Source organism: Acomys russatus, unplaced genomic scaffold, assembly GCF_903995435.1.
Source record: "Acomys russatus unplaced genomic scaffold, mAcoRus1.1, whole genome shotgun sequence".
Classification (NCBI taxonomy): domain Eukaryota; kingdom Metazoa; phylum Chordata; class Mammalia; order Rodentia; family Muridae; genus Acomys; species Acomys russatus.
Window position 1 is genome coordinate 49,703 of NW_026131795.1, and position 19,834 is coordinate 69,536.

General features: G+C 45.7%; 1 protein-coding gene across 1 annotated transcript; it reads left to right on the forward strand.

The window, feature by feature from the left end:
- The first annotated feature begins 4,072 nt into the window (after positions 1–4,072).
- On the forward strand, positions 4,073–6,164 carry LOC127186488 (bone morphogenetic protein 6-like). The gene has a single exon (XM_051142834.1). The coding sequence runs from the start codon at positions 5,491–5,493 to the stop codon at positions 6,148–6,150; it is 660 nt and encodes a 219-aa protein (XP_050998791.1). The 5' UTR covers positions 4,073–5,490; the 3' UTR covers positions 6,151–6,164.
- The last annotated feature ends 13,670 nt before the right edge of the window (positions 6,165–19,834 follow it).

The following is a 19,834-nucleotide window of genomic DNA, read 5'->3' on the forward strand; positions in this document are numbered from 1 at the left end:
TCATCCAAATAAATACATGGTTTTTTTGTTTGTTTGTTTTTGTCTTATGGCTGAAATATCACCCCACAACACACTTCCTTCTCATGGCTCAGAGAATGTGAAGGCTGCCTCATGTGAGGCCTTTCTCTGTGGAAAGGTCCCAGCAGGCTGAGGACAAGAGGTCCCTGCTCTGGCCTCTTATCTGTAGGCTTTGATGATAATGGGTTGTTGACACGATTAGCAATCAAGGCTGGGGTTGCTGTTTATTTAATACCTGTTAGCAGTACCCCTTGCATTCCCTAACTTGCTGTCATTTCACCTTCGAAGCCATTTAGACTTGTCAAGTTTCTCCTGGGCTGTACCTCTCTGTGGATATCTTCTCCTTTTAAGGGCTCTTGTGATTATATTGACCCCCTTGGGTAATCCAGGACCAGTCTTATCTTTAGGTCACCCATTTGACAACTTTAATTCTATCTTCAAAGTTCCCTTTGTAACAAAACCATAAAGCACTGTTTTCATAGGTAATAGCACCAGGAGTAAAATCCCCAGCAAATGTGTGGTGCCCAGCTGAGCCCGTTGTAGCTTGTTATTTTCTCTATTCCCCAATCTAGACTGTAGGGGGGCACAGGCGTCTCCAATTTAGGATACTGCCCACTGCACAGCAGACATTTCAATATTTGTTAACTGAGTGAGTGGCTGAGGAGATAGGCTGGGCATGCAGTCTTGATGGAAGTCAATGATATAGATTTTTTTTAAAAAAGTTTTATTTATTGTATATGAGTGCTCTATCTGCAGAAAGGGGCATCAGATAACATTATAGATGGTTGTGAGCCACCATGTGGTTGCTGGGAATTGAACTCAGGACCTCTGGAAGAGCAGGCGGTGCCCTTAACCACTGAGCCATTTCTCCAGCCCATTATATTGATTTTTATTGATTTTTTTTTGAAACAGGGCTCACTGTATGGCCCAGGTTGGTTTGGAACAGACCATGCTGACTTAGTCTCCCCAGGGCTGGGATTACAGCTATCTGTGCTGTACTACACCCCACACGACTTTCATTCTAACCCGAGTTTACTCAGCGTGGTGTTTTTGCTGGCCCTCACATGTCACCAGTATGGCTTTGCTACTTAAGAGGATTGATCCCACGATATGTCATATCTTCACGTAGCCTGCTGGGAGATAGAGAGACATACCTGGAATACTGGGTCACAGAATGCCATGAAACCCAGAGGGTGGCGGTTCAGGGAATCCTGAAAATCTGAGAAAGCACACCTGGCGTGTGTGCTTTCTCAGACCAAACCTCTTCGGGGACAGTAAAACTAGAAATGCAAATATGGTATTGTTCGGCTCAGTTTAAAAACAAAAATATGACTTCATTTACCCATGCCAGTTAGCCAAAGGAAAGTTCAAAAATGACAACGAATAGACTGGATGCTACTAATATGCCAATGGTCAGTATGATATTGACAGTTTGGGTTCTAGGAGTGTGAGATGTGAGTGCACGTGAAGGAGCGAAACTCAACAAATAACAGATTTGCTATTTGGGTTACAGTGGAAAAAAAAAAAAAACCTCTGGAAACAGATTTATATATTAGTTTTTCACTTTGCCACCAGATGTCCTCCGAGTAGGAAAATATGATGGTCTGATGACATTTCCAAGTCTGAATGCCCAGCATTTTTGAATAGACAGTGAAGGGAGAGTGTGAGGGAACATACATGGGACCGCAGACTTTGGGATGAGACACATATTTTGAAGTTTGCCTTACAGGTGTAGCTTTCAGAAGCAATATTTATTTAACGCTCAAGTGTTCATTTCTCATACTCAGCAAACAGTTACTTAACATAGTTCCTTTTCACTTAATCCCAAACTGGTATTTTTAAAATGTGAGTGAGTTTATTATATTTTGGAATTAATGTTAAACTCCTTCAACCTTGTGCTAATTATAATGATTAGAGTTTAGTATTTCAAGTGCTGTGTCTCAAGGGCTCAAGGGGCGCAGAATTCAGGCTTTGAAACACAACAGCCACACAGTCTGGGGCTTTTTGTGGTGGATTCTGAAGGCAGCATAGACTTTCCTTTAGGCAACAAAGTTGAAGGAACTGATGTGATTTAGTACAAAATCAAAGAGTGCACTTGTAGTGTTTTGGGTTTTTTTTGTTTGTTTGTTTGTTTTTGTTTTGTTTTGGTTTGGTTTTGTCGAGACAGGGTTTCTCTGTGTAGTCCTGGCTGTCCTGGAACTCACTCTGTAGAGCAGACCAGGATTAAAGGCATGCGCCACTATTTGTAGTGTGTTGTTAATGAGGTAATTCACAGGGAAGAATAGAGTTTTTTTTTTTTTTTAGCATATTAAACGAATAAGCAGTATCATTTCAAAAGTTCTGGCATATTAAGTTAATAAGCAGTATCTTTTCAAGTCAGAAATTGTTAGGTCAAGTGTGTTGTGAGCGTACGACTCTCCATACTACATAAGGAACGCTTTGAAAATTGGCATTTTAAAGAATTTTCTGTGAGTTACTCTGGCCCAGTGAGGCTTTCCACTCTGTCCCTGTGCTTTGTGGTGAGGCCATCTTCACTTCTTCATGAAACGGGGCAAGGGTGGGACAGACAACCTATTTCCAGAGACTGAGGCCATCTGCATGAAATGTCAGCCAAGCAGCCAGATGTTTGCTATGGGCTGGCTCTCACATTTGGCTTCTTGATGGAATTCCTCCTCTTTCCCCCATATGCTTGAGAGATGCTCAGAGAAAACTTAATGAAGCTTGTCTGGGTTGACAGAGGAAGGGGGCAGTAATATTTTGGTGTCCTGCAGGGGGCGAAGTGACCTCTGATTTTTCTCTAAGTTCCAGTGAGCTGCTTGAGTTCCTTCAACTCCCTTCTGCACCCACTTAAGTCACACGTGTGCGCTTTGTCTAGTCTTCCGATCTGAGACCTCCCAGCCACATGGAGTCTCTGATGGAATGTGGTCAGGAAAGCAGGGAATGACAGAAACACAGATTAAGGGTCCCTCTCTCTGCTGAGTTTCACTTGACATAAAACCCAGTGTGAAGTCCTTGAAATCTTAGGACTATACCTCTTTACGCCGCCCCTGGAACTCAGAAGGATCCAAGTGCCTGTTTCCTGTAAATATGACATGTTGAGGTTGAGAGCACACAAGGGACGTGTGAGTACAACATCGCTTGTGACCCTTAGTTGAACATCACTGTCCTTGTGACATCCTTCTTCACTAAGTGTTGCTTTAGACTCACACCACGGGGGTCCCCTAAAAAAAGGGGACCAGTTGTGTAGCACCACATTTGTGCTCTCCACTAGAGTTATCTCCATAGACCCATATATAAGTCACAGCCCCACTTTTGTGTTTGAAATGGCACTGCCCTCTGGGGATACCCTTGGGGCTTATTTGCTCACTTGTTTATTTATTTTCACGGATTTCAGCACTGTCTTTACTGCCTTGTGACTTGAGCTTCTTTTATTCCACATGTGCCTTGCCAGACCTCTTACGAAGAAGGCGTGGCTGACTCTGTGCAAGGAGGAGGCCCTCAGCTGGAAGCTTATGTGGCCTTGTTGGACTTCAGGACTTCTGAGTGGAGCTCCTAGCCTCTTGGGCAGCGCAGCACTGATTTTATACTCATAGAATGTCCTAGACAGATGAAATGGTGCACGCCTTTGATTTCTCTACCGATGATCTAAAATGTTTTGGGCCGTGTAAACAGAAACTGAAAGTAGATGAAGTTTTTATTTCCTAATCCTTACATTCTTACCAGGAGAAAGACTACTATTTCAAGTAGAAGCACTTGCTTCTACCATCCACAGATGAGCGGGCATTTGAGAAGTGTAGAAGGAAATGGGTTTGCGACTGTATTGGTAGAAGGTGATGTTGGAAGTGGTCCCAGTTTGTTGAAGGATCGAAGCAACCAATGTGTCAGGGACCTGTTTATTAACCTGGACATTAAAAACAAAAAAACAAAAACAAAAAAAACTTTCGAGGCCCTCGTTGAGACTACTTTTACCAGTGTCTTTACATTTTACCCAGCTCTATGTAACTCAAAATGCAATTGCCAAGTGACCAGCTGCATTGAGAGGCTAGCAAAAACATGGGGAAGGATTTGCAAGTACCACGAACAGACTGTGGCCTCTTTCATTTGGGTTTTAGTTTAAGAAGCCAAATGCAGCCCAAATGAACAGATACATTGAAATATCCGACTGGAAACCTTCAGGACTCTGATCCGGCTTGTCCTTGGCCCTCTCTGCAGCTGGTGTGTGAGCAGCTTCCTCGCAGGGTGTGTCTTAACTTACAGCAGCTGCCTTTGAGAGCCACGTGTCGGCTAAACGCCTACATTCCATCAATAAGAGAAACTAAGAAGGGAAGGAGAAAATTGTCATATTATTTTCTCCCTCCGTAAAAGTATAGATTAAATAGCTGTATTTACTTTTATTTAGCAGAGAAAAGTTTAGAACAGAGTCGTGATCAGATTTTTCTTCCTAGCAATGACTTATTTGCCTTTCTGACCCGCCCAATCAACTCTTGGTGCCTCCAAGAATTCTGTGTGCTAGAAACCTACGAGCGGAGGAGGCGAGGCCTCGGGAGAAGAGAGGGTGAAAGAAGGGGTGGGCCTATGTAAATATTCCGCAAGAGTCGTCTCTTCATTGGCTGGAAGCCTGTCCGTTACCGAGAAAGGCGGGGCGTTCCTGGGTTTGAGTGCGGTACCTGAGCGAGACGCACAGCAGAAAGCCCACGTTGGCGGCGGCTCCGAGCGCAGCGCACAGAGGCGGGAGACTGCGAATTCCCGGGCCGACGCTGCAGCCTCTGCTCCACGCTCGGGTCCTCTTGTCTCCCATCTCCTCGGAGAGCGGGATCCTCCGGGTATCCAAGAGACTACGGAGCGGAAAGCTATATATATCCTGGCTGCCTCCACTTGGGGAGGCGCGCGGAGATTTCGACGGGGAGCGACTGTGTCCGAGGGCGGAGGGGTACTAAATTTCGGGCCAGAGGGAAGTTAAAGCCGCGCGGAGAAGATTGGCGTTTCAGGACGCGAGATCGCCACAGCCCGGTACCCGCAGCGGAGTAAACTTAAGGATTGTCCTACAAGCCAGGAAGGGAGTGCTCAGGGATGGTGCCCCTCATCTCTTCCATCTCCTGAACTGTTGCCTCGGGTCCTTTTCGGCCATCCTTCTGTGAGGGCACAGGGAAGCTCACGTGTGCAGACTGAGATTGACCGCGGCGTGACCCGCTCAGGGGTGCCGGCTGCAGCGCTGTCCTGCATAGGACACACCTGGCTCAGCCCGTGCGCCTCAAGAGACCTGCGGTCGCCCTGTCTTCTCTTCTCCTCCTGGGCTTTTTGGGGCGCCACGGATGACCATGAGAGATAAGGACTGAGTGCCAGGAACGGGAAGAGAGCCCGCCGAGAAGTGGCGGGGGCTGCCCACTCCAAGGGCCACAGCCGCCGCGCTCCGGCCTCGCTCCGCCGCTCGACGCCTCGCCGGGCCCGCGGGGGCAGCCGGGCCGGGCGGCGATGCCTGGGCTGGGGCGGAGGGCGCAGTGGCTGTGCTGGTGGTGGGGGTTGCTGTGCAGCTGTGGACCCCCGCCGCTGCGGCCGCCTCTGCCGGTAGCCGCGACCACCGCCGGGGGACAGCTGCTGGGAGCCGGCGGGAGCCCTGTGCGCACCGAGCAGCCGCCGCCACAGTCGTCTTCTTCGGGCTTCCTCTATCGGCGGCTCAAGACCCACGAGAAGCGGGAGATGCAAAAGGAGATCCTGTCGGTGCTGGGGCTCCCGCACAGGCCGCGACCCCTGCACGGCCTCCAGCAGCCTCAGCCCCCGGTGCTCCCGCAGCAGCAGACGGCTCGCGAGGAGCCCCCTCCAGGGCGGCTGAAGTCCGCTCCGCTCTTCATGCTGGATCTCTACAACGCCCTGTCCGCCGATGACGAAGAGGATGGAGTGTCAGAGGGAGACAGCGGGGAGCCTGGGCCCCACCGAGGAGCCAGTTCGTCCCAGTTCGGACAGCCGTCTCCCGGAGCTGCACACTCCCTGAACCGCAAAAGTCTCCTGGCCCCAGGACCTGGCGGTGGTGCATCTCCACTGACCAGCGCTCAGGACAGCGCTTTCCTTAACGACGCAGACATGGTCATGAGCTTTGTGAACCTGGGTAAGAATTTGGGGTTAGCCTCACGCTGAGGACAGATTCTCTCCTTTCTAGTCTCTTAGGCTTACGTGGTGGTAAGCCGTGGAGGAGTGCGCGCCGCAAGGGTGCGGGCCAGCTAGTGCTCCTGCCACCTGCGCAGCGAAGTGAAGGAGTGCGCTCCGCTGCTACGGGAGGGGCTGGAGGGCGCCGGGGTGCCAGCGGAGGGTGTCTCCTTGCGGGAGCTCAGAACACTTTCCCAGTATTCTTATTTCTGCCAAGGTCGGGCCACCTCAACTCAGTTCTGGCCCGAGTGTAGCCATCGTTATAGTAAGATAAGGCCCTCTGCACTCTTTCCCCCTCTGAACTGAGCTCCTCTACCCCCTGGACGCTTTGGCGTTTCAGTTTACCCACCTTGACTGTCAGGGAATCCACCAGAAGTTGAGAACTTTAAGAACCTGATGTGAGTGGTTTACAAGAAATTCACAGGTGTTTAGGAAGGAGCGCTTTGGTGGCTGAGAAAGGTCCCTCAGGACCTTGGAAGGTGTGCCGGTACCAGCCAGGCAGGGCTTGCGTCAGTGCAGGGAGAGATTCCCGCGCAACCGGGGTAATCCACCCAGTGCTTGCGCTCTCAGTGCCCTTGGCCTTTGTCCCAAAAGGCTGACCATTTAATCAATGCTGCCCAAGCTGCTGGGGGAGAGAAAGAGTGCGGGGTAGGGGCCAGGGTTGGCCGCTGAGCTCTACTGAACTCCGTTGCCAGGCAACAGAATAGAAAGTCGAGGGCGGCTAAATTGGGCTCTGCCACAAATGTTCTGTGGCAAACCCGGACGGAGTCACGGTGCCCCTGCCCCCCCCCCCCCCGCCACCGCTACCCCCAAGTTTCCTCTCCTGTGTAAACAGAAAAGGAGGTGAGGAAGATTGCCGAATGAGTGGTTCCGATCCTCCCGTCTTTATTCATAAATTTAGTATAAACTAGGATGTAGGAGGCATGTCCCTAGTGGGTAGACCTGGGGAAATAGACACACCCAGAGTGGCTGCTGCCACTCGTGGGTCTCTGTGGACTATCCGTTCCCGGGGAGACCCATGCCTGTGCCCTGGCCCCAGAAGGGCTTAGTATGCGCTTGCCAGAAAAGGAGGGCTGCAAAGTCTGTCAGTGACTTCCGTCATTTTTAAGGCAGGAGCTATAGGGATGACCCAGTGTTAAATATCTGATTGAGTTCTTTGCAAGCGTATCTAGGATTCTTAGTTCCGCCAAGGTGTAGCCGGTGTGCAGAAGAAAAAAAAATCGAATCGAGAGTAGCAGTCTATTGGAGCAGGAAGGTACGGAGGAGGAGTGACCAGCATCCAAGTTGTGCCGAAGTCCTCCTGGGAAATCCGTGAAACAGAATCTCACAGGGAGTGGAGACTCAGGGCCTGCCAATCTGGCTACTTGCACTGCCAGGGGATCTGATTGGACAAGATTTCTCACCGTGTATTGGAATTGAGTGTAAGGCTGAACCACCGCCAGGAAGCATTCTAAGGAAACTGTCTCTCATGACAGTCGCTAAAACTTGGCGCACGCCTTGAATCCCAGCACTTGGGAGGCAGAGGCAGGCGCTCTGAGTTCGAGGCCAGCCTGGTCTACAAAGCATGTCCAGGACAGCCAAGGCTACACAGAGAAAACCTATCTCGAAAAATAAAAACAAACAAACACTTGGAGTTGATGGGGTGGTCAACGCTGCAGAGAACCAATATTGTTCGTATTCTCTGATGTATCTGATTCTTTTGGTTTCATGGGCCTCAGCCCTGGCTGATCTTAGTGGCACTTTGGGCCTATAAAGTACTATGGTGCTGGAGCTGGTCCTACCCAGACCCAGGGATGGGCAGAATCTTGTGGGAGTGCTCAGGCATCTCTGATTTTTAAAAGTTTCTTAGATTTATTTATTTATTTATTTATTTTTGAGGTGTGCCACTATGGTGATCATATCTGAAGGAAATCATCATGTCATATCTGGAAAAGATTAAAAAAAAAAAAAAAGCTTCTGAATGCTGTGGCACATTAGAATAACCTGTGGGCGTTTAAGAATCCTGGGCAGCACTCCATTTCATTTCAGTTAGCATGTGGAGGTTTGGGCAGAATTCAGAAACAGTATCTTTTTAAAAGCTCTGCCCCAATGATTCTAGGGTTCAGAAACCATTGTTTTTGATGGTAATTGAAGTGTAAAGATCTGGTTTGAGTCAGATTTGTTAAATATGGGTGTGTGTCTGAGTGTTGCCTGTGTGTGTGTGTGTGTGTGTGTGTGTGTGTGTTTGTGTGTATGGTGTGTGGTGTGTTGACTTCCAATTTCCCCTTTCCTTGCTTTTCTGACCTGTGGTCTACAAGTGCACACAGCTTCTGACTCACACTGTTTGAAGGTGGTTGGCAACTAATTTTGTTATATAGTTTAGCATCATGGCTCCCTAGGTCTGTTTTTACCACCCTCCTCCCCTCCTTCCCTCCAGCCCTCCCAGCCTCCCTCTGTCATTTCTTTACCCCCTCTTTTCCTTTTCCCTTTTTTTCTCTACCATCCCATCTTTCCTTTTTTGAGGCAGGCCTCTACTGTGTATCCCAAGCTGGATTGGAGTACCAGAATTATAGGCACACGCGGCTATATCTGACCTTATTTTTTATAAACTTTTTTTTTTTTAACAACTGGAAATTCCAAGGGAGCACACCAGTAGGTAAATGGATTCCTAGACAGGCTGAGACTACTCTTTGTCCCAAAGCAATTATATCCCATCCCAGGGTTTCCTGGAGTTACCCTTACTGTGGGGTCCAGGTCTAGACTCCATGTGGGGGTGGGGAGGAGGAGGAGAAAACCTCTTCTAGGTAGATAGGATTCAAGGAGCAAGCATTACCACCTTGCCAGGAAAAGCACTGAACCCACAGAGGAGGCAGTAGGAAAGACAGAGTTCACCCGAGGCTGATATGCCTTAAAATCCGACGACCGTGGCTGTGAACATAAGGAAGATAGTTTATCTGAAGAAAAAGGCTCTGAATGAAGCCCACTCAGCACTATGGATGTTCTAAGGATGTTAGGAGAATTCCACAGATTTTTCTCATTGGTATCGATGTCATGTTGACTGATGTAGTACATGACTCAGCTATTTAAAAACCTATGGAAAGATAAATCCTACATCGCCGTGTTTGCACATTACACATTAAAAACATAAGGGAAAGTTACCCATCCCTGTAAACATAGCTTTTCCCTGGAACTAGAGGAATAATTTGCTCATGAACTACATTTGAGACCCCCTAGCTTTGTCAGATGGCCTGGCTATCAGGAAGCATGAATCAACAGGATGCCTCTCTCACAGCCTGAACACTGGTCATTAGGTCTTGCTCATTGTTGGTGTGACTGTTTAAAACCCTGTCTTGAGAACAGGCTGGTATGTGAAGGGCTATCTGCTCTTGATGCTGTGCGTCAGCTGATTGCCTGGATGAACTTGTGAATTTACATCAAAGTAGGGCCACAGATGTCACTTGCAATTTGTTTTTTTCTATTGCTCAAAATGTCTTGACAGTCTACTAAGCAAGCATGCCAACCTGGTGACCTTGGAGAGATATCCAGAAATATCCTTTAGGTCTTTTAAGTTATCCACCTTCCTACAAACACCTTCTTACTGTATGCCCTACTGTCTCCTTTATCACCACGGCACCCCAGTCCTTTCCTTCCTTGTGCTGATCACACGGAATTTCTCTTTCTGCCTGTGTCTGTTTTTAAAATCGCTTACTCATTGTGTATGTACCATTTAGGATGTCAGCCTTCAAAGGCTGACATCGCGTGGACCCACCATGGTAGCCTTAGAAAATGCTAAGCACACTGACAATCAAAAGGATTGAGTTAATGAAAAGATAAACAATATCCTATATTTTAAATTCCCACTGATGTGCACACTTTGATTTATAGAAAAAGATGGTCTTTATTTTTGTTTAGTAAAATACTTGGAGATATTTAGGATACTGGTTGGAGGCAGGCCATGTGAATAAATGTTTTACTAATAGGCCTTTTAAAATCAGTTATCCATATGTGTATTGATTTGTAGTATCTTTACAAGTGTGAGAGTAGAAACAGTGCCTCATTAAATCTCAGTATTTCAAGCTTATCTTGAATTAATAAGGTGTTGATCTCCGGATGCTAGGATTAAGTGAAATAAAAGGCTTACATCATGCTCGGAAAAGGGAATCAGTAAGTGTTAGTACAAGAAACAAGAAACTTATTGTACTGAAAGTACTGGCAATCTTCTCAACAGAATTACTCTTGGGAAACATAAATTAGAAGGAAAATGGAACCCTCCCTACTTGTATTTGTAACCAGAGACACTCTACTGTCTTTCTCTCTCATAAACGGAGGATCAGTACAATGGTTTTTCATTTGGGCTGCTTGTACTTAGTAAGAGGTTTTTGTTTTTTTGTTTTTTGTTTTTAACAGAAAATAAATCTGTGCCCTATAATTTATCTTCAGCAAAAGGGGCTGGGAGAATTTAAAAGAGTGTGGTCCAGGAAAAAGGTAGATGTTTTCCCAAGGAGTTTTCAATGTGAAATTCAGTGGCATTTCAACAAAGAAGCTGGACAAAGTGTTCTTCAGCTGAGGTCAAAGGGCAAGCAGATAGCATTGTTTAGCCCTCAGATGGTGCTTCCTCTGGTTGTCCTTCTAAGAATGGGTATAAATCCTTTTTTTAAATGTGCTGACTCATGCCTAGTTCCTCCTTTTAAGAGCTGGCCTCTGACTAGCTGGGAGAAGGCTTTCCCCAGGTTGTGGGAATCTCTGTGTTAAGTGGTGGTGGTGGTGGGGGGGGGGGGAGGTGACTTGCAGCATTTTCTTTACAAGTCATGGTTGCATCTGTCTGGGTGTCTTCAAGAGTCCGGCTACTTTCTATTGCTGGATTTCACTATCTAGTGCTGGGATTAGAACCCAGGGCCCAACACGTGCTGAGGTCACACTCTGACACTGAGCTACACCCAGCCCCAGAGCACTACGCTGCATGACTGCAGGCGGAGGCTGTCAATGCTTGCTGTTGAGGAGAGTGGGAGAAACTCTAAGGATAACAACTGCTTGATTTGTCACAACCGGGGCTTGCTGGAGAAGTGGCGTTAGGAAAGGAACATGGAGGGTGAATCACCTTTCTGTTAACTTTGTCACGCGTCAGTCCTTCCCCTCTGCTTCCCATCCAAACCAGAATAGGCCCTGTTCTAGAATATGCATATCTTATAACTTTATATAATATATACACATATACATACATAATATATACATATGTATACATGTACATATATACATATATAATACACACATATATATGTATATACATATATGTAATATATATGTATATATGTAATGTATATATTATTCGTTTTGAGCTTTTTTTTTCCTGCTTTCACTCTTTTCTGAGTTGGGCTCCAGCAATGGGAAGAAAAGTAGGCGTTATTTTAATGGAGTAATTTTGCTTCTGATTAGAAGCTGCTGTGACCGTCTCGTTTAAAGCGGTAGAAATCAATACAGGAGTGAGATACTACTAGTCAACTTACAAGGGCCCACGCATGTCAACAGCTGTGAGGCATTAACCCACGCACTCACCGGCCCTCCCGCCAGAGGCTGCAGTACAGCCCAACCATGTGCCAGCAATCCAGCCCAGCTTCCCTGGCCACAGGCTGTTACCAGAAGCCGAGGCAGAGAATGGCTGGGGCTAGTGTCTTTCCTTTGTGTCGCTATCAAGGCACCAGTGTGGTGTGTTATCCGTGTTTCTCTCTTCCCATCAATTAACCTCATTTCAGGCACATGGTTCTGTCCTCAAACCCTCAGCTTCCAGCTCTGTGGCCCATCCTCTTGTGCATGTGGAATTTGTGAGCCAGAACACACATGCAGTCTAACCTGGAACATGAGAAAAGAGTGAAAACTGTATTAAGGGGATGGGGGAAACTATACCATTTTAGCAATTTAGCTACTAAGTGACCAGTGCTATCTAACTCTCAAGTGTTTGAGCGTGTCAGAAATTCTCAGAGCCTAAATTCTACCTGCCCATCTTTTACTAGGAACATTAGAAATTGGCAAAGGGTTGTGGGGTCTTTTTGTATTGATCGACTGGTTGCTATTTGAGAAAGGGTCTCACTATGGAACCCACTCTGGCCTCAAACTCTTAATCCTTCTGTGTCTGCTTCCTGGTTGCTGGGGGTTACAAGTACTTGCTGCTTACTGATCACATAGGTGATCACTGACGCTTATAGATTTTTAAACAAGTTTTGCGATGATCTCTAAGATGTTTGTTTAATGTGAACATAATAGTCTCCTAGCATCCTGCGGCCGAAGTGAGGATCCACAGCATGGTTTGGCAAACACTCACGATGCGGTTTTTCTGAGGAAACATGCCTTGCAACAGATAACTGGCTCTGAGTTGATTGGTTAGCCTAGTTTGGGATTATGGGTAAATTCCTGTTAACTGAAGAATTTAGAACTTAGAAAAGTTCTCACATGCCACCTGGCCTCCTGTGTTGGTAATTTTTGTTTGTTAGATTTAGTCAGCAGCATTTCCTCTGTTGTGTTGCTAGATGTCAAAGTTAAGGGGAAATTCCCTAAACCCAAGCAGCCACTCTTAGTGCCTTGGAGCTGTAGGGTTGTGGGGCAGAGGGACTGAAAGATGGAGAAGTGGCAAAGGCATCCTGAAGCACTCTTCCAGCTAAGAGGTGGGAGGCACAAATCTGGATTTTTTTTTTTCATGGCCAGTAAAATTTTCTCCTGGAACTCCGCTTTTTGAAAAGAAAATGCTAAGTATGTCTATAAATATGTTTTGTTTGGTATGCTGCAGGGCTGTTGACTCCACCAAGGATTGTTTTCTTCCAGAAGCTGAGTTGAAACCCACGCTGTCCTTAGAGGCATTGTTCCACGGATATGCACCAGGCCGTCCTCTTCCTGCCCCTTCCCAACTCTGTTATTCCCAGCTCAGGCTCATAATGGAGGCGGCATCTAAATTACATCAGGTAATTCCTTGCCGGCTCCCCAAAGTCTTGTTATCTCAAACACAATCCCAGATGCCTGGGTTGAAGAGAGAGGCTCTTCATTCTGAGAGGTAGCACGCCTTCCTGGTTTTCAAGTTCATGGGCATCCGCCCTTGATGACCGATCCTGCTAGATAGCTTGGGGCTGCCCGAGGCTTGAACTGTCTGTGCTCTCCAGTGCCGATGTTATGTTCAGATTGTTTTCTCATCATTGGGAGCTTTGTCTGGGAGGGGAGTGGACTCAGAGCAGGCAGGGACAGTGTCCCTTGAGGACCCACTCTGAGCTGACCTTTGCTCTCCGCCATGGTCTTGATTATCACTCTCACCACTCACCCTTTCACCTTGTCCAGAATGTGACTTCCAACCCCAAACATCTGCGCCTGTTGATTGTTGCTCCCGTGTTTACAGTCTTGTTGGTTTCCTGTTCACGAACGTGGGCTGGGAAAAATATTCCGACTTGTGTCTCAGAAGAGGAGGAGCTTAGCTCTATCATTGGTGCAAACTGTGTGGATGAGGCCGGGGGATATTTTTACAAATTGGCTTTGCCTACTCTCCAAGACCAGTTATTTTCCCTCCCTTTTACAAAAGTCTGTGAATTGCATTTAAATTGTCCAAAAGCTGACTTTTTTTTTTTCCAACTACAAAATGACAATTTTTTTACTTGACTTAATTTTTCTTCCAGATTTTATTTGTACTTTCCTATATCAGAGTAAGTTAACAACAGAGGCAGTATGCTAAAAACAAATTATACACACACACACACACACACACACACACACACACACACACACATATATATATTATTGTGTGTGTGTTTTAGTCTCATAACAGAAATTTCCTATGTATCCCTTGCCCCACCACATGCACATACCTCCTCATGAACACCCTCATCAAGAGGGCTTGTTGTCCATTTGTTGTCATGGAGGGCACAACACTGATACCCAGCCCCCACAGCCTACACTTGGATTCACTCCTGTGGTGTACACTCTGTGAGTTTGGACAACTGTCTAATGTATGTCCACCATCTTAGTGTCACACAGAATAGCTCATTGCCCTCTTAAGGAAAAGCTCCCCCATATAATGGAGAAGAAAATTCCATGAATATATACAAACTCAAAAACACACTGTTAGAGGGCAAAAATAATAAAAAAAAACTTTGCTGAATACTAGTTTGTCTCCACAGTTCCAGCCTGGTGCTATATGAAAACTTTTGGTTGTGTATAACAATGTGGGTCTCAGAGTGTTTTCACATGTTGACAACGAATCTATCAGAAATCTTTCTTCCCCTTTTAAAAGTCTAGGAGCTATTTTTCCCCCACTGCATACTTTCACTGAGGTGTCTGTCACCATAGTACCTAGACAATCCCTCAGGCAGAGAGAGACATGAGTGATTAAATTTCTCCCTGGCTTGTGCTCTGTGTGATCCATGCTTGGCAGGATTGGAAGGAGTAAAATAGAGACTCCTGAAGAATGAGCAAGAATTATTGGAATTTTATGCTTGTAAATTATTGAAATTGGGGGTGGTTAAGGGAAGAGGTAAATATTTTTCCTTCCTTTCTTAAAATTTATTTTAAAACAGTATGAATTTGGGATTGAGAAACTTCTCCCAAACTCCCCCCTACTCCCACCTCCCCATACAGACACACACAAAACAAAACAAAACACTACTTGACCTAGAGGTGAGATCACAGCCTACCTTAGGAGAAACCACTTAGACTGTAGTAAATAAATCTAAATTAATTGTGGCTCCATCAATCCAAAGGGCTTTGTAAATAATGCATGGAGTAGGCTCTTTTGCCTTTAACTGTTTTCTGTGAAGAAGGGCTATACAGATTACTGGCAAATATATGAGAAAATGAGACAACATGAACAAGGAACATGGGAACTCTAAAACGTGGCATTGAGTTCATAAAAGTTTGTCTGAGGTGTGTCAGGAGTTTGAGCGTTCTATGAATACGCTTCATAGGCAGGGGTATTTATTTCCTCATCGAATTATAGCCAAATTACCCACTCCTTATTTCCCATTTTAGCTCTCATTTGCATAGAAGAAACCTCCCAAAATAAGGAAGCGCCTGGGGCCATGGCTGTATAGTTAGGTTCAAGAAATTCACCAGTAGCTCCCTAACATGTAGTTTAGGGTGTGTTCTGCATGATAGGATAGATATTCAATTGAACAAAAAGAGAAATACCAGAGGCATTTCCAAAATACAAGATTTTGGAGGCAACTGTAAAAACGTGGTGAGGTACCTTCAGCTGATAAACAAAACCAAAAATGAAACAGAACTATGTTTCTCTCAGAGGGCCATGGAACAGGCACTTCCATTTTTATGGCATTTGTATTGGGTAGGAATCTCTAATACCAGCCTTGGGGGCTCCTCCTACAAATCTGGCCCCTGCTTAATGAAAGTTATTTGATCCTAATGACACACATGTGTGTCATTAGTATAGATGTGGTAACATTGTGGCCAGGATGTATGTAGGTTAATCTAGTGGATTTTAGGCTTTTGGTCTTTGTTGCCTCTCTCTTTTTGATACAGGCTAGCCTTGAACTTGCTATGTAGCTGAGGATGACCTTGAGCTCCCCACCCTCCTGCCTCAGCCTCCAGAGTGTTGGAGAGACAGCTGTGTCCTACTATGCCCGACTCTCCCCTCTTCTTTTTCTCTCAATTAATAGCACTAGCAACTTCATCACATTTATTCTCTCTTTTTAATGAGTGCTTTTTCCGCATAGTTTGGTGCATTTGTCATTGACCCAATAATATAGGCAACAGGTTTCTGTAGAGCTTTGTGACTCACTACTATTATTTCTTGATCGTGCTAAGGTACCGACAGCCTTTTTTTTTTTATAGCTTAGAAGAACACTCCCTTAAGACTTGGGAGGCTTGAATTTAGACTCTAGTCTCTGTAGTTTCCTTTCCCCCTATCTCTTCCAAGCTACTTAACCAAATGTCTAGGGTTCTTTCCTTATCTGTATAACTTGACTATTGGGCTAGATCATCATTTTCCAATAAATATTTCATAGGAGACCCCTTTTCCAAAATGGTCTGTGAAAGGAAAGATCATGGAGGTGGAGGCTGGAGAGATGGCTTAGCGGTTAAGAGCACGGTCTGCTCTTCCAGAGGTCCTGAGTTCAATTCCCAGCAACTACACGATGGCTCACAACCCTCTATACTGGGGTCTGTTCCTGAGTCTGTGTGCAGGTGTACATGCAAATACACCACTCACATACATAAAATGAATAAATAAATCTTTGAAAAAAATCATGGAGGTATATTTAATGTCGTGCCTCTGAGATGTATGTGTCTGTCGAGGTGGGGTGGGGCAGGGCGGGGTCGGGCTTGAAGTTGTGACCAGACTAACAGGAAATCAGTCTACTAATGTGTTTGTCTTTGAGCCTGCTTTTGTTACATAACCCTTCTCCCTGTAAAAGCTTCCTTGTGTCAGACTATTCCCTGCCACGCCCATTCCTGATCCTTCCTAGTTATTAGGTAGAGGAGGACAGTGACTACTTGAGGTTCTGTTTCCAGCTGCCCCTGCCATCCAGGACTTGAGCGCCAAGCAGACCACCTTGTCCCATGTTGCATAGGTGACCTGTGGGCTTTCTCTCCTCCTGAAGGAAGTGGCGCCCCACTGTTGCTTGTCTGTTCAGTGCCATTCCACCTTCTGTTAGGCTTCTGAGCGTTCCCACTCCCATGCTACCATCTTTCTTATATCCCTCTCTTAGGGTTTTATTGCTGTGAAGAGACACCATGACCACGACAACCCATAAAAAGGAAAAAATTTATTTGGGGCTGGCTTACAGGTTTAGGGCTTTCGCCATTATTGTCATGGCAGGAAGCATGGTGGTGTGTAGGCAGATAGGACGCTGGCGAAAGAGCTGAGAAGTCTACATCTGGATCGGCAGGCATCAGGCGGTGACTGAGACGCACTTCCTCCAACAAAGCCACACCTACTTCAACAAGGCCACACCTCCTAATAGTGCCACTCCCTAGGAGCCTATGGGGCTATTTTCTTTCAAACCACCCAAATCTTCCTAGATGGAAACATTTGCTTTTCCATTGTTGTAACAAAATACTTCAAACAACTTAATAGAAGGACGTGTATGCATGCGCGCGTGTGTGTGCGTGCGTGCGTGAGTGTGCGTGCGCGCGTTTGTGCGTGTGGATATTTAGCTTATGTTTTCAGAGGCTTGGTCTGTGGTAACTAGATTATTGTTTGGTAGTATGTGCCCAGGAAGGCCATCCTACCACGGAGGATATGGTAGAACAAAGCCACTTACCTTCTGGTGGCAAGGGAGGTGAGAGAGGTGGATTGGTGGCTGAATGAGGGAAAGGGTCTAGGATTAAAATATAGCTTTCTAAGGTATACCCTCAGACATGCTTCCTCCAACAAGCCTTCATCGTTTGCAGTTTCCACAACCTCTCAATAGTCCTGTCAATCGTGAGCCCTTCAGTAGATTAATCCTTTAAAAGGGAGAGCCATACCGCAAATTCCATTGCTGGATATTGCTGCCCTGAGGGACTACCTGTCCACACAGCCTTTGGGGGACAGCCCAGATTCCAACTCTAATAACCTTGTGTTAGACAATTTCTGTTACTATAACTGATAACTTGAGCTGATAAGCTTCCAAAGAAGACAGGCTTGTCATCATCCTAGAGTTCGAATCCACAGTCAGCTGTCTCCCTTGGGTCTGTTGTGAGACAGCACACCCTGATGAAAGCCTGTGGGAGAGGAAGACTGTTCAGCTCTTTTAATGGCCCTCTCCCACTGACCTAAGAGGTTCTGCCATCTTCCAACAGCTCCAAGCTGAAGAACTGTCCCTCTAAAGCATGAGCTATTGGGAACATTTTTGTTCCAAGCTATTTCATACCCTAATGGCTTGTTTTAAAAAGAAAATTGTGTGTATGTGTGTGTGTGTGTGTGTGTGTGTGTGTGTGTGTGTGTGTGTATGTGTATGTGCCTGCATATGCCATGGCACATGTGTAGAGGTCAGAGGATAGCTCCAAGTCTCTTGTTCAGGCTATGCCAGACTAAGTGGATTCTGAGGGCTCTACTTTTACCCCCATCTCACCATAGGAGCAACAGAATTGCTTTTGGATCTGGCTCTAGACAGTATCTAGGGCTCCTAATTCAGGTCCCAGTGCTTGCATAGAGAACCTTTCCCATTGAGCCATCTCTCCAGCTCCCCAATGGCTCTTAATGATCTGGAATAGTTCAGAAATCTTATACTAGCCTAGAACCCACCTCCTTCGAGGGTTATTCCCTAATGTGGTCCTTGAAATGTTTTCCCTAAAAGCAGCTCTATTGAGATGTAACCAACTTTAGCATAGAAGATATCAGCAACATTGTCACAGTAGTCTTAAAGAATCATACGTTTGGGCCTATTCCAAATAATTATCTACCCAAGGGCATGGAATGACCAATCTTAACACATGAGAAATGACACTCAAAGCCCCATCTTTCATCCATGCCATTTCACTTGCTTTTATCTAGAGCATGTTAGCTCTAGATATGTGTGAAATGGGTTGAAGATATTTGTGAATGGTTTTTTTGGATCAGAGAACGATGGACTTGGGTCTGCGTGGGCTTGGGTCTATGTGGGCTCGGGTCTGCGTGGGCTCGGGTCTGCGTGGGTTCAAGCTGGCTCTTTGTGACTGTGGTTGGCCTTAGGTCGGTATTTCATTTTTTTCTATTTATGTTTGAAAATACTGATAAAAGTAGGCACATTTCTTTTTAAAACTTGAGAGCAAACATCTGGGGTACTTTGGGGTTGTTAGTGACCCTGTCAGCATCTTGTTTCTAAAGAGCAGAGTTTAAAAGATTGGATCCTGCTGGAAAACAGCACAAAGATGCTTCTATGGGTTTCTGTTTTAAATTCGGGCAATTTAGGGAGGGCACAAGTCCAAAAACTTTAAGAAAGCAGGCTCCAATCAATTCTCAACTTTCTCCCTGAGCTCACCCTTCCCCAAGGGTTCTGGAAACACAAGCAGATACCACTTCTTTTGGTTCTCATGAGACAATATAAATAATTGTATTTTGTTATGATCTTTTGCTTAATGGAATAGCTGACACTACTTTTTACCCTATTATCTCAGTAAGGCTGAAATTTAGACTCGATTAGCTGTGCATATGCACAGAGTAAGGCAAGAATTTGGAAGACTTGGGAGAAAATGATACATAAGGCAATACTACCCAACATATCCAAACAGCATTCAGTGTGTGTGTGTGTGTGTGTGTGTGTGTGTGTGTGTGTGTGTGTGTGATGTGTGATGTGTGAATGCATAGTGCAGAGACCAAAGGTTGATGTTGAGTGTTCTCTCTCTCTTGATGTTGAGTGTTCTCTATTGGTCTCCACTATATTTATTTTTTTAGAGATCAATTTTTATTTTATTTTATTTTGTAGAGGAAATTTAATCCAGCACATGGCTGCTCTGGTGAGGGTTCTAGGTCTACGTGACATGGCTGAAATGCAGACAATGCCCTTTGTCTACACCTTTGATCCTAAGCAGTGAAAGTAAGGTTGGTTTATAGAAGGAAGCAGCCATCTCTGAAAGTGATGTCTAATTGAGGGGGCAAACAAAGTGACGAATCAGAGAAAGATTTGACAGAATGAGCTAGAGATAGGATAGTCTCAGGAGAAGAGGACAGGAGTGCGAGACTACTTAAGAGCAGCCCAGGGAGAGAGTTTTTGCTGAGAGTGGATTACCAGGATAGGTTTACAGATTACAG

Excerpts from the sequence above, each read along its gene's own strand:
- LOC127186488 (XM_051142834.1), top strand. The coding sequence starts at position 5,491 with ATGCCTGGGCTGGGGCGGAGGGCGCAGTGGCTGTGCTGGTGGTGGGGG.